Source organism: Haemaphysalis longicornis, unplaced genomic scaffold (genome assembly GCF_048455015.1).
Source record: "Haemaphysalis longicornis isolate Haplotype H1 unplaced genomic scaffold, Haemaphysalis longicornis Haplotype H1 scaffold_7, whole genome shotgun sequence".
Taxonomy (NCBI): domain Eukaryota; kingdom Metazoa; phylum Arthropoda; class Arachnida; order Ixodida; family Ixodidae; genus Haemaphysalis; species Haemaphysalis longicornis.
In genome coordinates, this window is record NW_027526422.1 from 76,223,743 (window position 1) to 76,244,031 (window position 20,289).

Below are 20,289 nucleotides of genomic sequence, written 5' to 3' on the forward strand. Positions count from 1 at the left end.
AGTCGTTAGTGCGCCCCTTTCCTGTCTGTTTTCCTTCCTCCAGTTGTGCCTGGCGCTTAAACTGTTCCCATGATGAAGTACCAACTAGCTCGCATCGACACATTAATTCAGTTAGTGTGAGCTTGCTTCATGTTTTGTGAGCTTGCTTCATGTTTCTCTTGGAGGTAAATGAGAGAGGCCTTTATCCTGCAGTGGACCTGAGTGGGCTGTTGATGATGATGATGATGATGATATCTGGTGGGAGGCTGCTGGCCATATTCATTGCTGTGAATGCAGAGAAGGATATGCCTGGGACATGGAGCGAGGACAAGGGGTGTTGGCATGATTGGCTGAAGGTGTAACGCCTCATGTACTAACTCCCCTCGACTGGGGCCTTAGAAGTGGTGAAAGTGAGGGCCTTTTGCATGGAGAAAAAGGGGACCGTGCTACAATAGTGACTTTGTGCATCTCTTTGGGATGTTATTAAATGTACGAGTTCGTTACAAAACTGGAAGTCCTAATTTCTTTTCTTACAAGAATTTTGTTTAAGCGGAGCAGCTTGAGGAAAGTTGGTCAGTGAGAAAGAAAAGTTTGTGAATCAACTGTTCTGGGAGAAGGCAAAAATATTAGCAATCCTTCATTGTAGCGTGGACTTTTTTGTAATTGTGTCTGTTGTAGCAGGGTCAGTGTAGTGGGGCTCAACTGTTTCAGTATTGCATTTGTGAGTCAAATTATTGAATACCGTATAAGTCGGAATATAGGTCGAGACTTTTCACTAAAAAATTTGCCTAAAAGTCACTCCTCGACCTATACGGCGGTCATTGGCGTAATTTTTTTTCCATTTCTCGGCCACAAAGTGAGGGGGTCGACCTATATTCCGGCTCAACCTATACTCTGACTTATGTGGTACTTGTTATTTGATTTGTATTTGGGCTCTGTTATAGCATTTACTTACACCTTTCTTTTTTTTTTTTTTTTTTTTTCCACAGCTCCTGTTGAAGTGACCTCCAAGGCTGGGACAAGCGATTTTTGTGTGGGCGACCGTGTGGCCATCCTGATGGGTGCGGACGACTTCAGGGCTCTTCAGTCAGGCCACAGCTGTTGGCACGAAGAGGTGGAAGAGGTGGGCGACAGGCTTGCCGTCTTGTCTTCGTGTTTCCACTGTTTCCTAGCGAAGCATGCGCAGTCGCTATTGAAGCATCCTAACGTGCCATTCGCTGTTACTTTGCCAACTGTTGCTTCTCCCTGTGCCTTTCTATTTCAAGTGTTTAGGCATTCTTCATAACACTGCCTCCTTTTCGATGGTGATGATGGTGGTGATGTTTTGAGTTCATGGGTACAGGTTGGGCAAGGGTTAAGGGGACGTGCTCCTCCAAACAACTTTTTTTTTAATAATGAAGTTAGGAGGCTGAAATTTTCACAGCTTGTAGAGATTGAGCTCCTCTGGTCATATATGTAATCAGATTCTGAATAGCTGCTCCGGATAAAATGTTACGCAGCATGACTTTCAGAAAAATGGCTTTTTTGTGCACACTTTTTTTTATAGTAAAAATTTTTTCTGAAACTTTTAAAATAGCCTAGGTGGTTCCTTATGAACTGCAGAGTGCACAAATCTACCTGAAAAAGCCTCATCATTATTTTCCTCACCACGAAAAAAAAAATGGCTGGTAGTGTGCCTTTTTTTGTTCTGTATATTTTTGTTTTATGACCGTCAGAAATATCTAAGGACACAAATTGCATAATGAACAAGATTTGTGCACTCTACGTGTTATAATGAACATCTGTGCAAAATTTCATCCTGATATGACAACTTTAAGTGGGAAAATAAGTGTGCACAAACTCAGAAAACGGACAAAAACAACAAGCTGAGAAAAACGCAATTGAAAGTTTATTTCTTTGGCAGATTCAGAAATTCTTGCTCGAACAACATGAAATTTGGTGGGGATACAGTCTGAAATGTCCACATTGAGGTACTAAAACTAGAATGCTCCTGCTGCATAAGTTGCACCCTCACGGTTTTTGCTGGGGCAGTCCTTGGTATGGGACCGTTTCACCGCTGCGGCAATGGGGCTAGCCTTAGCAGTCAGCTTGGCACACATCTGCCTGATCCTCCGCTGGTCACTTGCATTGCTTAGTCTGACCAGTTCTTCTGAAGGGAAGATTCCCAGTTCTTGGAGAACTTTCTCAAAGCTAGTGTGGCCCCTGTTGAACCACAACCCTGCGAGGGCAGTGGAGGTCTCCACTACAGTGAACTGCAGGTTGTACGATAGCGTCCTGTGCCAGATGCGCATTGCTGCTTTCGTCTCCATGGCATGGGATGAGCAGTCGACATTTTTTGCACACACAAGAGGCATGAAAGGCTTGCCACACTTCCTCCTCTTGCTCATCAAGCTTTTGGTGGCGGCTACAAGTACAAGTAGTTTGACAGCACCTCAAAATCCAGGCAGAGACCAGTGTCAAGAGAAATGGCAGTGCCAACACTGTTGTGGCTCATGTCTTTGCTTCTGCCAAGTACCATCAAAAATCACACTGAGGTCAGTCTGACCAGCTTGCAACGCAGTTACTTTCCTTGCTTCAGCAAGTTTGTCAGAGACGCCTTTTGTGGCCGCAACATGAACTTTCTTGGCAGTGTTGTAGAACGTCTTTTGATGCTGTGGTTTTGGTAGACCAAGAATGGCACAAAACCTGCACAGCTGATCGTGTCCGATGCTAACCGCGCGTGCAGCGAGTACCGCTTTCACATTGACGGCGAAACTATCACGGGGACTTCCCCTGCAGAGTTCCGGTTTGCGGCCTCCGCGACCGACGGCGGCAGCGCGCTGCGACGAGTAAACAGAATAAATCACTCCCGCAGGGCACTTCTCATTTTTGCACTTCAGTTCCACTACCGATGCGAGGCCCTTCCGCTTGTTCGCAACCTCAACTACGACGAGTTCGCACTTCCCGCACGTTGCGCACACGGCGCCACTCAAGGTCAGTCAGAGCGCCGACTTCACAGATAACTGCACCGCTCCCGTGGCTGGCTGTCTCCTCACCTTGGAAGGCTGCCGACTTCTTCTCCGATGCGCTTATAAAGCCGATATCTTCGCTGATAAAATCAGCCCCGCCTGGTAGAGCCGCGCTTGCAACGCTTGAAGGCCCGGCGCCGTTAGGCCTCACGGTGCCGGTCGTGCCGGCATTGGCCGTGGTCGTCACAATGCTGCGCCGCTTGCGCTTTCCTTTGTACCGGCATGAAGTACGCTGCTTCCGGCGACAAAAGTCACGCTTCTCCTCACCGTTCACGATTAAAATCACACGATAAGGAAATAGAAAAGATAGCGCGAAGTAGCGAACGGAACGATGCGGGCGATGGCGGCTCACAAGCGGCAAGAGCCAATGGCGGTCCCGCTTTCGCGTCACGTGATTTAAATGCCCAGTGGGAGCTCGCAAAACAAGCGGGAAGAAACATTTTTTTTATTTTTTTTTACGCGGAGATACGAAACTGGCGAGCGGCTCAATCGAGAGAAGAAGGCTTGATCTACCTATCTCAAGTGACCGAAATGGCGGCGAGCCACGCTGCCGTGCGGAATAAATTCTCAAACCTGGCCGAAATTTGGCTTGATTGCGCGATTTCTTGGGTCACCGCGATTCATTCAGACACATTTTTCACTAAGTTCTCGTTCGTATTTCGTTTTCATTTTTTTACCCATGAAAGAAGGATAGTCAAAGATGCTAATGCAAGGGAAAACAAAAAATCGGTATAATTCGAAAAAATCGGTTTTTTTCGACCCGCGTGTCCCCTTAAAGGAGCCATGAAGAGAAAATACAACTTCGTTTAATTTGAAAGAACTACGATTCAGTATCTCACTCAGCTCCATTACAGCCACAAAAGATTGTTTTTTTAACGAAAAAAAAAAGCAAGAAGTATTTAAAAACTTTCAAATTTTGCGCCACAGTGACTTGTTATGAGCAAGAATAACGTCTTACGGGCCAACAATAAAACATAATTTTCAGTGCGTTAACTGCACGTTAGCATTCAAGTGATGCGGTCAAATGGAACTAGAGGCCCCATTACAGACGTCCAGTAATGTGTCGTCGCGATAGGTCAGTTAGGCGGCCGCCAATCGCACAAACAAGGTTCCGTGACGTCATAGAAAAGTTGCGGGAAATTGGCTAGGCAGTTGTGACTGCTTCACACGATTTCTTTAATATCTCCCTTATTTGTTCGAAGATTGCGATGATATTGGTATCATTGTTATCGGGGCTAAGCAATCTTTCTAATAAACCCAACTTGTATTTTGTCTTCATGGCTCCTTTAAAGACTAGCAGTAGACCCTGCCTTTTTCTGTCTATATCTGCAAGCAGACGAACTGTGTACTTGGTAGCGTGGAATTAAATCCACGTAAATTGTGTTTTGAAATCCAGCCGCCTTTTTTTTTCTTGCCCACTGTGGAACACTTGGAAGTTGTGGAAGTGTTTTTTCAGATGCAGACAGTTTAGCCACCTCCTGACAGGGGTGGTCATTAAGAAAGTGAAACGTGTTTCTGGCTACAGGTTCTGACGCAGTGCATTCGAGGACAGGGGCCGCTAGGATTGTGTTCATTGTCCATTGTGTACGGCACGTGCGTCCCCTATTGATGCTAACAGCATTACACAGTGTATTACGTACAGACTAAAGCCAGTGAACTTATAGCGGGAGTATGGTAGAACCTCGTTGACTTACTAAAAAAAAACAAAAAAAAAACAAGAGGAAGAAATGTAGTATCCAGGAAAATGTGCCCTACAGTTGAACCCCACTACAACAAACTCCGCTTCAACGAAATATTTCCAGTTCCCCATCAGTTAGCCATAGAAGTCAATGCAGCAAAGTTCTCGCTACAATGAACCATTTGTCTGGCTTGCTTTCGCCTCAATGAGATTTTCGCTCATTGGGGCTGGGTTTGAACATTTGTTTTACAAAAAAGTATCGTAACGCCAACTATCTGTAACTTTTTATACATTCAGGGCACTTAGTTTCACCGAAAACGTGCGTCACCTGCCCATACTACCACCCAAAACAAAAACAGACTCTTGGGTAGACGCCATTGTTTGCTGGTGATAACGATGTAGCTGCCCGTCTTTACATGAGGCGCGAGCCAGGTTCGCCAAGCCGGAGCTATAGCCAATCCGTATCCAGTTGAAATCGCGTGAATAATGGGCTCTGCTGCTGGCGCAGCGCCGTCATGTATGCGTTGTGAGCAGCTGTCCTTGCAGTTTGCCTTCTACAATTCTTCAAAGTCAAAGACAAAAATAATATTTTCGTGCTTAGTCTTGAACCTGCGTCATCCTATCTTAGTCGCGAGCGCGCCGTCGTGATAAATGCGACCGCGCAAAGCTTGTCTGCCAAGGTCAGTTGCTGCCGTGCCCAGTCCAAGAATCAGATAGGGGGCTTCCGACGGCCTAGCAGCTATCTCCAAGTAATCAGCTCGGTCAATACACCTTGTTGTACAGCAATGTGTTTTGCGCCTGCATTTCTTCACCCCTCCACTCCCCCCCACCCCGTAACGCGCTCTTCACGTGCAGGTAAAAACATAACCATTGGTATGTTTGTTATCCGAATAAACGCGACGTTATTGTCTGTCGCTCCTTCTTCTAAACATTGTAATATGCTGCTAATGACGCAGAAATATATTGGGCTATTTTTCTTGCACTTCTGTGGTGTGATGGGGAAGATTTCCCCACGTTGAATTTTTGCTTCAACGAAATTTTTCGCACGTCCCGTCAGTTTCGTAGTGGCAGGATTCGACTGTATCCTGGAAAAAACATACTATGGGGCATTTTTAGTGTTCACAATTGAGAGCATAGTAATCGGGAAATCGTATGAACCCAGAATGTATCAATGCGGTACTGTAGTTTCACGACTCTAAAGAGGCCATGCAGACAAAATAAAGTTTGTTTTATTCGGAAAAGTTTGGTGTTTTATAGTGCCCCCAGCGCTTTTCCAGCAGCAAGCAATGCTTTATTCGCTGAGAAATTAATCGATTTAAGTTAAAATTTTGGTTGTCCCGCCAAATCGTGTGTTTTGTGACATCTGCCATAATTTCACATGAACGGGTCTTCAAACGAACTTCAAGTGCACTGTGTCCAGCCTGCAGCAGACTGCAGCACAGCCGGGCTAGAGCGGAGGCGCGCTTGTGTTGATACTGCGGAGCCTTGCTTACCGTCAGTCCTCCTTTCATGCTTGCAAGCTTTTCTCACATGTACACGCCGCTGCATGCAGCTGATTTATAACAATTTGTGGGCTTCTGTGAATTACTTGTGCCGTACTGGCTTTCATTTCCAGGCTGTCTACAAAATTGGCACTGTTCAGGATGTTGACTCGAAGGGAAACATCAGAGTCAGTTTCGGAACGCACGTGAAGTGGCCAATTCATCCTGCAGCAATTACAAAGGTACAGTCTTACCCTTCAGGCATGTGCAAGTAGTGAATCTCTTGCCTTTGAAGTGAGTATGAAGGGAATGACATAATGTAGAATACTATTAAAGTGAATAATTTGAATATCTGCCATAGAGGGAACCTGGAACAGCAACAAACGCTTCAACAAGAACTCAGTTGGTCATTTATTTTCATGCACTGCGATAAATTTTACAGCAAAACTGCCCTCGCGTTTTCTATAATCAACGCCTTTGAGTCAGTTGTTTGAATTAAGCCGCATTTAAAACAGGGGAAAAAGAAAGCCTTGAAGTTTGTTGTAGGGACTGGTCAGCACAGCAACAGTGTTGTCCCTTATTTTTCAGCTGCCGACATTTTTCCCGCAAGACGAGGTTCGAATCACTGGTGACCTGTCGAAGCTGGAGAGCCTCCAGACTGGGCATGGTGGTTACGTCAAAGCTATGGATGCGGTATGGGAGCCATTGTACCAGTTTTCTTTCACCCTCTGTTTATTTATTGTGCACCCTTCAACTATGCCTACGACAGTTTGGGTTTGCGTGAAATTTGGTTTTGGAAAAACAGCTGTTGCAACCCTGTGGAGCTATCATCATAATGTTTTGGACAGCAAGAGTACTTTCTGTTTCTGAAAATAGAATGTAACTTGTGGTTTCTCTAAATAACGATGCATTTGGGCTATGAGGCGTGCCAATAGTGGAGGGCTATGGGTTAATTTAGACCATCTAGGGATCTAGGGAACGGTCTCTGTTCGAGTGGCTAGGGATCTGGAGAAAGTTTTCATTTCCCTTTCTGATCCCCAGGAGTTGCACTGAAGTGGCTTTGTTGGAGTGACACGTGCCTGCTCTGCTCTTTACTCTCTGCAGTGCCTTGGGCAGACCGGAAGCGTTTTTCAGGTTCTGCCCAGTCATGACCTTCGGGTGACAGTCGGCGAGAGAACTTGGACGCTGAACCCCCTCTGCGTGACCCGCACGGGCAGAAGTCTGGATGGCCACACGAGTGGAGTTTCACCTTGCTCACTTTTGGCTGCATGTGAACGGAAGCGTGAGAAGTGCACAGTGAAGAATTTCGTGTTGGGTGATGCTTCTGGTAGAGGTAATTTTCAATGCAGCAAGCAAGGTCAAAATTCCTTGCTCTATTCCTTGCTCTATAGCAAGGCTTGCTCTAGTACTTGCTGTATAGCAAGGCTATTCTTTGCTCTAATGCGCATTGGATTGAGATTGCTGTCTCACTTTGAATGTAGCTCTTACACCACCATTATCTAAAATCGAACGATGTCAGTTTTTATGTTAACCAGAAGAATGTGAGGCTGGCCAATTTTGCCTTCTACAACTTGTATCATAATTTTCCGATGGACTTTTTTTTTCTTGACCTTACGGATAGCCGATTATACAGGCCACAATGATTTGCCCATTGAAGCTTCCACACAACCCTACAAGGGCGGTCCCTAGAGGAAAAGTTCTAGGTTATAAGCACAAAGAAGCTATGTGCAGTGCAATTCCCCGACCTTGAAAACGCTTTGGATTGTTTGCCGTGGGCTGCAGCTTGTTAGGTGTGAGACTACAGCATTTGATTTTGGTGTCCGTGCAGACCCCTCTCATACGGCTTCAACCATTTCGGTGCAAGAGGGGACCAGGGCAGACATCTGCGGCTCTGATGCGGTAGGTGTGTATTGACAAAGTGTTTCTGATCACGTGCTGACATCACGAAACTTACGCAGCCTTCCTCCCATATTCAACTGTCGCTGTTGCTTCCACTCGATCTCTGACTCAAGAGCTGCATTCTCTGTTATCTGCAGTATCCCTTTTTTACGACAAGCACATCATTGTTGGTAGCACTGTGGCTGCTCTGTAGAGTGTTGCTACTTTTCTCCGAACGCACGAATGTAGAATGCATGAAATGAAAGCAACGTTGTGTGCATGGGCTCCCGCAGAACTTTTTCCTAAGGGGAGGAGGGCAGACACTCATAGGTAGGGCACCAGAGGGTGCAAATTTTTAGCAGCATGGTCACACTAAATAAAATTATGAAATTCCAAGGGGGAGAGAAGCTGCCACTCTTGCCTTCCCCCTCCAGACGCCCATGGTTGTGTGGCTCTGCTCTGGTTGCTGCCAACAGTGAAAGTATTTGAACGAAACCGTTATTCGCTCCGTATTCGTACTTTCTTCCAAAGGGCAATTTACCATTTCACCAGGCTTTGTTGACAGGAATGCGTGGTGACAAACTTTACGGTGTCGGAAAACCAGTTTCCTGTATATTGTGGTGCCAAAGCTTGAAAGCTTTGCCTTGGTTTCTGGGAGTTGGAAGCTGCATAATTGTGTTTTTCTTACACATCCTGGATATGCAAAAAGGGGAGCATTTCAGGCACTAGAAGAGGGCCGGTGTTGCCCATCATTTGATGAGAAAAAGGGGGGCTGTGTAGCAGCGCACAGCTATGCTTTGTCATCTATGGGTTGTTTACAGGCCCTGCAGTTGTGCAGGACTGTGTTAGTATTGGGGCTTGAATCGGGGAGATAACAGGCTCTCCAAAAGCAACTCCCTTTTGCCCTCCGGTCACACGTTGGCGGTGTATTTCAGAGCCATGCTCCCTTCGTTTCTTATGTGTTTGCCTTCAGCGCTTCCCCTCAAGATGTTCAATGCCTCAGGCAAGCTTTCCACCGCTATTGAAGGATTGGTGTAGCAAATTGCAATGTTGCTCGCAAGTGCCCCCAAAGTGCAGTGTAACCATTGTCTAATGTTTTATGTGTGCTGGTATCTTGTGATTGAAACGTTATATTTTGCACTAAGCCCTCATTCACAATTCCACTCACAGATCAATTATGTGCACTCATTTCAAAGGTCCTGCTTCACGTCCTTCGTTGGTGTAATTTGCCAATGAATAAATTTTTTTACGCAAGAGTTTATCTCACAAGGCTCGGTTGCAAAATTCTTCACATGTATGGAAAGTTAAGTCGCACAAGTAACATTGCACACAGTAGTGCTGACTGAAAGTTGATGTGGTGCCGAGTTCACGATGAGAAAAGAACACACTCCGCTAGAGCTGTGGTTCCAGGAGAGCACAGGGCCAGTCTCGCGACGTGAGAAATGTCAGTGCAGCATACATCCTGTTGTCGTCGCTTATCTCTCGGAGACCAAAATATACCTGGAGAGTTTCAATCTTCTAGTTTCTTTTTAATGTTTTGCTTGCCAATGGTCCACTGGTGAAACAATGCCTCTTCACAGTTGTCTTTGGCAAGGAATTTCAAAGTGCTCTTTCGTAAGAATATATCTAAATTGTACTCTCTTGGTAAATGTTTTAATGTGCTCAAAGTCATATTTGTAAAATATACTTGCAACGGGTTGGCACACTTTTAACTTGATCAACTTGCTTGGCGCGCCCATTTTGAAACTATGCAGTCCTGCAAAAATGGGAGACATTATTGTTCTATTGGGACAAAAAGACGGGACGCCAGAAGCAGACCTCAAAAACGGGACGTCTGGTCACCGTATATTGAGGGGGAAACTGGTCTTAGAGCTATTTCTTTTATTTAGTAACCAATTTTAAGGAAACTGCACAGCATTTTTATGGAGTTTTCTTTGCTTATTTTAGATCTGCAATTAGATTTCTTTCAAGTTGATTATTTTGAGATAATTAATGATTAATTGCCAATATTTTGGGTCACAATTACAAAATAACCACTCCATACAGAATGGTGATTACTTTGTGGCTATGCAGACAAAGGACTAAAGAGTACAACGTTGAAAGAATTGTTTTGATTTAGCTATTCTTGGTCCTTTTACAACTCACTCCTCCCCTATTCTGCCAGAAATGGCTCAGAGGTGCTGTCAATTGAACGCAATAAAAATTTTCCAAATTTGTTTGAAAAATTTGTTTTTAAGTATCAAAAGCAAAAAAAAAAAATTGCAGTTGTACTGCTCTGGGTGCCGAGATATCCGAGGGCGAAATGCTAGCGTAGCGTTGAAAGAAAAGTGCCGTTTCGCATTTTGCGCGAACTGAGCTGTAGAGGGCACTTTGAAACACTATTTACAATAAAATATGGTGCTTTATGGTGAAGAAATTTGCAGACTGATAAAAAAATGGCCGTGGATGCGGCAAATTCTATCAGAAAGTGATTTTTTGACCGTTTTTGGCCCTAAAGACCCATCTGCCCCCCTTAAACTCTCATCTGATTCAAATATTCTATTTCTGTTCGTTTGAATATTCATTACTCTCCAATAATCACGCAGTGGCAACGTGGTAGCGTTAGTGGTAATGTGATGAATCAGTGGTAACGTAATGATTAGGGGTGTGCGAATAGCAAATTTTTCGAATTCGAATCGAATACGAATATCTAGCTTCGAATATCGAATCGAATATCGAATAATTAAGGGCGGATGTGGCTTTCGAAATCAACCTCTTGATTTCTTTGTGAATTTCGATGAAAATTTGCACAGCAACCGGAAATGCTTTTTTGGTAACAACATAAAAATTTCAAAGTAATATTTTGAAAACTTCTGTATTTATAAAATTTTCTTTCTGTCCACTTTGTACCGAGCTTGAGTGGCCTATAAAACATGATAGAAAGCTTGCTCAAAACACTTTGCACTTCCAAATGAATGGACGAGGTCTTGACAGTCTTAGATTTTTTATTAGAACACAACTTTTTTTAGTTTTTCGTTTTTTAGACGTGAATGTACAACAGGCATATAGACAATGAATGACCATTTGAATAAAAAATTTACCAAAAGTAAACCTGAAAAACCAAGATTGTCACAACCTGAACTGTTGATCAAGGAATGAAACTCAAAAAACGGAATCAAAAATACACCTACAGGTCACAAAGAAATCACTAAAACAAGAGACGTAGGTAGCAAAAAAAAACTTTTGAGAAAACGGATTCCGAAGTTGAAAAATACATTTCATTCATCAAAAGTCGCCAGGGTTGTAGCCTTCCATAATTTTTTAACACGGGGCTTTTGGAATGCCTTGCCTTAAAATTTGAGTGCCTTTTGCACCCTTTTTTTTTCCATAAAACATCAATTGCAGCTTTTCTGTAAAGCGTACGCAGCCCAGTTTGCGGACCAAGGGGGGGATACGGCTTGAAATGCAAAGTAGGTTAGCTGATTGCTTGTACTGCACTGCAAAACTTCCCTCTGCAGTGACCATGGCAACAAATTAAGCACTGAAGCAAAACAGCGCGAAAAAACGAAGGACAAGGGAGAACACACACACGAGCGCTGTGTGTGTGTTCTCCCTCGTCCTTTTAATTAATTAATCCCGTAATTTAGCACTCTTTTCTTTTCCTTCAATTTGAAAACTGAGCTTTGACTTCTTTTATGCTTCATATCGTTGCCTGGAGCGGCAGCTTACGTGCAGGCGTTCAGTGCCAAAAGTTTACATACCACAAGGGTACAAATGAGCTACTTTGAAGCTTGGTATAATATTTTTCATAACTCCAACTTCAATATTTGGACATTTTTTGGTACTCTTAAAATTGAGGGCATCCAATATTCCTCGCAGCACAGCCACTATGCACTAAACTATAGATGTGTGCATTGGTATTAATAATTTCCCTAAAAATAAATAAAATCAATTTTTTAAATTCAACTACTGTAAGGTACATTTTTAACGCTGTCAACACGTTCTTATTCCTAACTCAGACCTGTTTTCATGATTACTCGAAGTGCGCGGGAAACGTTGCGCAAGAAAGCGATATGGCTCACCCTCATCGCGGCGCTCGTACACCGGAACATGTCATCCTTTGTTTACCCCTGACATGGCCCGTTAGGTCGCTCTTACGATTAAATCTAAAATTACAGGCATTAATTACAACTACTGGAGTTCAATCGTACCAGGTTGCGTAGTCAGGCGATGCTCCAACGCGCAGCGGCTACGCCGTGCGCGCCGAAGCTTTTGGCGCGTCGCTCGTTTCTTTCCCAATGCTAGCGAGACTATTGCCAAGCTTAGCAATAACTAAGCGTGTAAGCATCGCAAATAAGGCGAAAAGCTCACTGCGCGAACCGCTATCACAAGCGCGCACACCGCGTTTCCCCCTCCAGGGTAAAGTCTCGCGCCCCACGAAAAGCGTTGGGTGACCGATCCGCCTTTCCAGCCACGCAACTTCCCGTAATATGGCTTGTGATCTCAGGCATTCCCATCGCGATAATGTCTCTGTTGAATACCACCGCAGATACCATGATTGAACAGAAACTTGGCCGAGCGAAGCGGTGCAAATGAACTCAGAAACGCGCATTACGCAATTCAGGTGGCCACCATCTTGAAATGCCGCAGCGACGCCCAATCAGGAGGGCCGTTTCCACGCGCGCAGTCAGAAAGGCCAACCGCGCTTCAGCATCTATATCTCACTTCGTTTGTGCGCCTTTATTTTTCTGCCATTCGTGCGTTTGTGAATGAACGAAGATAAAAGAGACGGTAAGGACCGGAAAGAGGATCGCTCGGCCGATCCAATGGTACCAAAATGGCCGCGCTCGGTGGCACCGTTGCAGAGATACAGTGCTCCGAGAATTGCCGTTTTTTCGCACATTTGCCCTGACATTTTGCCACCACCCATTTGCGCTGACATCGTGCCACAAATTTGCGACGGTTTTCATAAGTTGAAAGACGCGTCCCCCCTTAAACTATTCAACCAAAATATTCGATAATAGCCGATTATTCGAACCCGTTCGAATATTCGAAACAATTCGAATACATAGTTTTCGAAGCGAATACGAATATATCATATTTAATATTCGAATAATATTCGAAATTTTCGAATATTCGCACACCCCTAGTAATGATGCGATCCCGTTATCTCATCATCGATGCGTTTTCAACTGCTGCAGCACATTCTGATGTTGTGCCCCACGTGCTTGGGTCCATCTATGGACCTACTGTATGTACTAAATAAAATAACTATGTAAATAATGAACGAAAGTCAAAAGAACCCATCATTCGTGTGTCCGGCAGCCGCGTCAAAGTTTGAGCATTTCTGTTTTTCTGATAGAGGCTCTTCTCTTGCACTCCTTGTAGCCTGCCAGGTACTCATATGGACAGACAGTCAAGGTTTGCAGCGACGCTGGAACAATGAAGAAGTTGCAGCGAGGTCATGGAGGCTACTTCGACCCCGGGAGCTCAGTAAGAAGGCTTGCCCTAATTGTGGCTGAAGTGCTGCAAATGCGCACACATTGTATTTGCCTGGTACAGTAGCTTCAATAATTTAAATGTCGTAGTGATTAAAGAAAAACCGAGAGTGAATAATTGCTTTTGCACATGATGGCGGGTTTAACTCAAAAGCAGCTGTTACTGACATTACGAGAGAGGTGAGAAGGGGGGGGCACTGTTGAGGCATTGCATTTATAATAATAATAATAATAAAGCTTTATTCAATGCTTATGTACACGATGTATTTACTGCCACACCTAAGCACGCAGTGCTTGTGAGTGGGCAGGCAGATACGAGACGCAGCGACCGGGCGATAATGCAAAGCAAAAAATTGAAATAAAATAAAACAACAAGGAAAAAGAAACAGCATCGCTCAGTTTTCGCCTAATGTCATGCTCTAAAAGGACATCGTAATATAATAGAGAGTGCATTCATCTTGATTACAAATGTCACTAAATTTTGCCACAAGAGGTAATCCCCCCCCTCCCCATGTTGGGTGTTGCAAAAAAAAAAAAGTATCCCTGCATGCTGCCGAACTGTTGACTTTGCAATGCAACCTCTAGTTTTCAGAAAAAAAGGGTACCGTGCAGTAAAGTCTTGTAACTTCGTGCGCGCATGATGGTCACATTATTTTCTTTACCCGTACCCTTTGGGTCACGGCCGTACATGTATGGTACCGGCGAAACTTTCAAAATGGTTAATGACGTACGTGTACGGCATTGCTTGTATCTTTAAAAAGTGCGCCTTTTTTTTTTTCGCCGTCTGCTCTTGCTTGACATGTGGTGCCACACTCCGGAAATACGTCAAATTTTTTTTCTTGCGCCGATGGCTCTTCTTTTAATTTTTAATAATTTACTTGAGCGGTGCGCCGGCTATCGCTTGCGCATCTGCTAACGAGGAGGCGTGCTGGGTATCGCCAGAGTCCTTCAATGCTTCTCTGGTCATGAAACTCCCGGCCAAGTTTCGTATGGGGACAAAGGCTACCATGAGTGGCGCCACCGCAGATCGGAGGGCATAGGGCGGCCGCCGCTGCTCTGTAGCCAAACCAGCAGGCAGGAACGCAGTAGCAGCATGCCCGTTCGCACCAAATTTTCTCGCCACTCACAAAATGACAAGTCCATTTGAGCGTCCCATGAAACGCAAAGCGAAAGCGCACTGCTGATAAAGCGGCGAGCGTCTGTTTTATCTTACTCCATGGTCCGTTCCCTGCCAAACGCGCTCTGACCACGCCCCCGGCTGCCCTCCGATCAACACCAGCACCGCGGCGCGGCCTCGCTGGGCAGCGTACGAAGCTCTCCCATTGCGTGATCGCGAAGTTTCATGACCAGAAAGGCATTGAAGGACTCTGGTATCGCCCACTGGGCACCCAGGCACCTCTCACTTCTTCCTCCTGCCACAGACCAAGGTCGCCTGCGAAACTGATGAGTCTCTTTTCTCTTTTTTTTGTATTTTATGGGCGGTGCGCTGTCTATCGCTTCCGCATGTGCCTGCGCGCGCGCTGCGGCTGGTTTCGGTATCGTCCTCCGGGCGCTTCCCACTTTTTGCACCCCCGAAACTGATGTCCATCTGATTTTGATTCACTCAAAAGGTGCCGGCTTGTTGCTCTCTCGTTTTTATTTCGAATTTTTCCTGTGTTACTCATGAATAACCCACAAGTATGTAACAACACAAACGATTTTTTTGTCACTTTATGGTCACCCTAAAAAATTACGATAATTTTTTTTCAAAATGGATTCATCCGAAGAATTTAAATCAGCAATAAAAAAAATCGACCCTAGGGGGTCGGATTTGGCGAAAAAATTCGACCCTCAAAGGGTTAAAGAGTGCATTACTGGGGGGAAAATGCAGCCAATGAACCATATTGCTGTACAGCAACATCTACCAAGCTGGTTGCTTGCAAATAACTGCTGGGTGTTCAGAAGCTTCCCTCTCGCCTTTGCCAGGGTGGCGCCTTTTGTTTCATCCTCTTCGACAGCACACGGGCAGTTGCGGTCACAATAAGTATTGATGCTCCAGGTTGAAGACTGGAAAGTGAGACTTCAGTTAATTATTTCTTTTGGCAGTAAGCCGGCTCGACCAAAGCGGGGGAAGATTCCAGTGGCCACTGTCAGTCACGCTTTCATCACGGCGCACCTGCATTGCGGTGAAGCTGCACTTTGGAGAATAGTTCGCATATTACCCACACTCAACTTTCCTCTTAATGTTTATGAATTATTGGTGCGGGTTATATGGGCTGAAATGTAGTACGTACGCCACAAATACCTGCTGGTAAGAGCAGTTACAGCTGGTGTTGTGTGGCAAAGAACTGTGTGTGTGGGGGAAGTTGGAGAAGTGTTGATTACAATCGGGGTACGAATGAATAGTCAACATTCCCTTAGGGCTGACGTTGATTTGTTCTCTTTTGCACGTTTGCAGTTACTCGGAAGAGTGGGGTGCGTTGCTTTCGTGGACCCCGACAATGACCTGAGGGTGAAGTTCAACGACGGACAGGTGTGGGCCTTCAGTCCGGACTGTGTGGAGCCGGCCGATGAGAAGGTGGAAGATGGCACGATCGGTGAGCCTCGGGATATTGTTTGTGCCTTTCATGGGGCTCACCCAACTCTTAACTCGCTTCCAGTTTGTTTTCATCAAAGTAAGGCATTATTTCTCTGGGCGCTTTGCACTATACAGCTGTATTTTTCCGCATTTCAATTAGTTGCCGCCTAGGTTGAAAGATTGAACTTACGACTAATTTGTAAAGAAAGCTGTGTTCTTATCATGTGTAATTGTTTCAACTCTGACATTGTAGAGAGCGTATACAGGCACCCAGTGCAGTAGTTTTTGCCAAAATTGTACCTCAGTGTGAGATATTTTTGTAAAACATACGCTGTTTGACCACTGCTGTGAAACGTTGCATTTGTGGCACCCGCTCGCACTGACAGTTGCCATAATGTATCATGTGCCTGCAGTCAGTCACAGTGCCATTGCGGAAAATATTGTTTTGATTTGAAGCTTCAGTTAGAACTATACCAACTTCTTCATTCGTGAGTTTGAGGTAAATGCATCACTACACCTGCAATGCATGTGCATGCATTGCTTGCTACTGTTATATTTGTCCCTTCCGGGAGCAACTTCAATGCATCAATGTATTTCTTTCATTAGGCACGACCCACGTTCTTGGTGATGGATGTCAATACGTCTTTGACTACACGAGCCACACGTGGCACAAGATCGAACCCAACGAGGTGAGCTTCTCAGTTACACTAAACTCGCATCTTCTCATCCTTCCGGGATGGAGTCAGCCTGTCCTAGCTAGTTGTCCTAGTCCTACCTGTCCTAGTTGTAAGTGGCAGTGTCTAGACAGCTTAATCTTCAGAGTTACTTGCCCTGGTGGCTGAGCGATTGTGTGCGATTTGCTGCGCAATTTTTTTTCCAGGACATGTACATTAGATTGAGAGCTACAGAGCATTTGAAAGGAAGTTGTTCTTGTCGCGAAGCTTATTCTCTTGACAAACACGAATAGGTCCCATAGACTGAGCCCTAGGCAGCCTTTATGTGAAAACAGATAAGGTTTACTGGGCATGCTGCCTGACTTGCTACTTTTGGTAAACATGAAGGTGAAGGAATGATGTGAAGTTCACACAACCACAGATGCACGCTCTTGGGCGTGCGGAGTAGAGAGCTTTGTGGTTGTTGTTGTTGTTGATAAAGCTTTGCGTTCTAGTGTTTATACCACCATCCTATATATGGTAAACCGGGGATATCTACTTCACACAGTTTTGTACCGGAAAAGCCGATTTAAGTACAACACTGTCATGCCCTTTGGGATGACAGTATGTCTGTCATGAAAAAACGCTTTTGTGCCAGTTTGTTTTGGTTGTGGTCCACCAGTGCATTCGAGTGATCAGTTGTTGTCTAGGGAGTGCGAGTGTCGTGACCGGCCTGCTCTACCCAGGATGGTGATGGTGAGGGGAAGACGCTGACGCCACTCTACGAGGCCTGCCTTCTGGGCGATGAGAGTGCGGTCAGGACGATGGTTGCCGACGGTGCAGACTTGGAGGAGAGTGACAAAGAGGGTCGCACCCTCCTTCATCGTATGGTCCTGGGGTGAGCACCCTCTCTCATTTGTAAAGTTTTTCGCTCCGCTCAAAACACCTGTGAAGCTTTAATCGGTGTCATTTCGGTGACCCGAAATTTTTCGTGTTAACTTTTTTTCGCTGCTATGGGTGCCTACCAGCCCACCAAGCATAGAATGGCATATTAGACGGTCAATAGCAGCGTAAATATTTATTTACAGCCTCGTTTATTTGTGTCAGTTTCGGTTTCGACTAAACGAACACCAAGGCGGGCGCCATGACAGGAGGGCGCTCGTGACGTCACCGTTCTCGTTGCACCACTGCTGATGTAGATGTGCGAGCGCTCGCTTGCATGCCCAGACTGGCTGTTGCCACGTGCCGGGCAGCATGACATCAGTCCTGAAACCACAACATGATACACACGGCGGAACAGCACGTGCCAGCCGTAGCCAGCGCGTTGGCCACGTCACAGGGGCCCTCACGTCGGCAGTTTGGGGCCAGGAGGAGCAGATGGCGTCATGCTGATTCCGATTGCGAAAGGGTATCCGTTCTGAGCTTTCTCGTGCGCACAAAGACTAAAATGGATTTAAAATGCCGTATTTTCGCGCGTATAACCCGCACCGAAAAATGCAAAAATTTCAGTGGCGAAATAGGGTGCGGATAATAGGCGGGGTTTTTCCTTGAGTGCAGCTTCTCGGCAATGTGAGTTGTGCGGTGAAGCTCCTACACAGTAACACTAACTGAGCCTTCCATGGCAGCGATTGCGCAAAACATACGAGGACAAGGAAGAGAAAACAAGAACGAGCACACTCCAGCAACTGAATTTCATTAGTTCACAAACAACATGGATTGAGAGCATCACAAACAGCATGGATAGAACCGAACATAACATTGTGTGCAACAGTGAGGACTGCGGCTCAAGTGATAACTTTATCGAGAGCAGTGACATTGAGTGAATTGTGACTTTCGCCTTGAAGTAATTGTATTTTTTCTGTCTGCATGGTATGTGATGTGTTGCTTGAGCAGTAGCTTTGGTGCAGCCTTTCCTGTATCAAGTGTGCGGGCAATACGCGAGGATTTTTTTTTCTTTACCGGCGGGCTGAAAGTGTGGTTGCGGATTATATATGGAGGGGCGGGCTATACGCGCAAAAATACCGTATGTTATACGGAACAGTTACTGTTGAAACTTGCTGGGGTAAATGTTCATATACAAAGGAAGCCTTTCACATAGTTATCCCAGCTTTGAGATTTCGTGTCAGTACTCCTTTAATGGCAATATGGTACAAAACAGAAATGATGCTACTACAGTCAAACCCGGATACATAGAACTCCGAGGGGATTACAGAATAGTTTGATGTATTGAAAATTCGAAATATAAAATATGCCTATCTGAAGCCTCTGTGATAATTCTGCCCATTGCTGAGAGCTTTCCGAGATTGTGACAAGCAGTAGCTTACCAATTTGTTCCCCAAACCTTGGAAATTTCGAACCACAGTGCGACGACCACTGCACTTTATTTAGCATGAAAAAAGTCCCTGAGATTCGCTTGCTTCTTCTTCTGCGCCATAAAGTTCACCAAACTGCCTTCAAGCTTACTAACGCTGTCCAAAGGAGAAAATCCGGCATTGTCCACTGTGGCAGAACAGTAAACACTGATGTAAGCTTGGCTGCAGTAGGTGGTTGGAAACGTTGTCAGGTCTGCTAGTAGGGTCTGCTTCTTTGGTATTGGTAATGTCCGCCACAGCTTTCACATTGTCCTCAGCACTGACGAAGTTGTGAGCTGTTGTGTCATTCAGTATGGCGCATGGTAATGCACACAGCTTTATTAAATTCACTCTCGACGTACTCAGCGCTGTCGTCTTCGGTATCCAAACACCTCGCGTCTGGAGCTGCACAACGAAGCTGCTTTGCACACGACACACTCCGGAACGGCTGGGTCGGGCCGTTCTGCTTTCATCTTAACGTCAGGTGTGATGCGCAGTATTCCGCTCAAAAATGGTCTTGGAATTTTGAATACATCTCCAACTGCCATTTTTTTTTACCGGGCTGTACCTTTCGAATGATGTCCGCTCTCATTGCTAAATCCAAATTCTTCCGTTTTTTTGACGTCCATGGCTCCGAAATGCGTGCCGTGGACAAAACAAGCACCACTCCGCGTCGGGGCCCGTGCGTCAGCCACCACCGGTAACCGCTCAAGCACGCAAGAAAAATGCCGAAAACCGAGCACTTCCAGTCAGCTCTGCTTCCTCCTTTATTGCCTTTTGCACCCAACCACTGCCCACGTTCTCACTACAATTCGGCTGCCCCCCACACTAGCATGCAAGCAGGTGTTGAAGGCCGTCGAAGCGACGCGACGGTGGCGGCGCCGAGCCTGGCACTGCCCGCGAAAAGTAATCACATCATCGCCTCTGCAATATTAGGAGAAGCGCTCTTGCAGGGGCACTTTCAGTGCGGCGTTTGATATATCGAATGTGCCCGTGATCGGGAGTGCTATATTTTTGCATGGAATTTCCAAGAGGATGTTCAGACTGTTCGATACATGCAATAATTCGATATATCCGGGTTCAACTGTAGTTGGTATGTATACTCAGTAAAAACTACCTGTGATTGAGAATTTATTGGCTGTTCTTGCAACTTGCTCTTTATACGTCTCGAGCGCGGCCTGTAGGGGCGCCACTGAAATCCCCCTAGCGGCCCGTTTCGAAAGCAGC

The 20,289-nt window shown here is 45.5% G+C and overlaps 1 protein-coding gene across 1 annotated transcript in view; it reads left to right on the forward strand.

Moving 5' to 3' along the window:
- LOC144145989 (E3 ubiquitin-protein ligase MIB2-like) overlaps positions 1 to 20,289 on the forward strand; it is a 60,159-nt gene that overhangs the window by 13,336 nt on the left and 26,534 nt on the right. Inside the window, exons 7-15 of the mRNA XM_077677879.1 lie at positions 969 to 1,102; positions 6,281 to 6,388; positions 6,735 to 6,839; positions 7,251 to 7,479; positions 7,975 to 8,045; positions 13,392 to 13,496; positions 15,939 to 16,077; positions 16,665 to 16,747; positions 17,458 to 17,609. Coding sequence (XP_077534005.1) covers positions 969 to 1,102; positions 6,281 to 6,388; positions 6,735 to 6,839; positions 7,251 to 7,479; positions 7,975 to 8,045; positions 13,392 to 13,496; positions 15,939 to 16,077; positions 16,665 to 16,747; positions 17,458 to 17,609 — 1,126 coding nt within the window. The remainder of the gene's footprint in view (positions 1 to 968; positions 1,103 to 6,280; positions 6,389 to 6,734; positions 6,840 to 7,250; positions 7,480 to 7,974; positions 8,046 to 13,391; positions 13,497 to 15,938; positions 16,078 to 16,664; positions 16,748 to 17,457; positions 17,610 to 20,289) is intronic.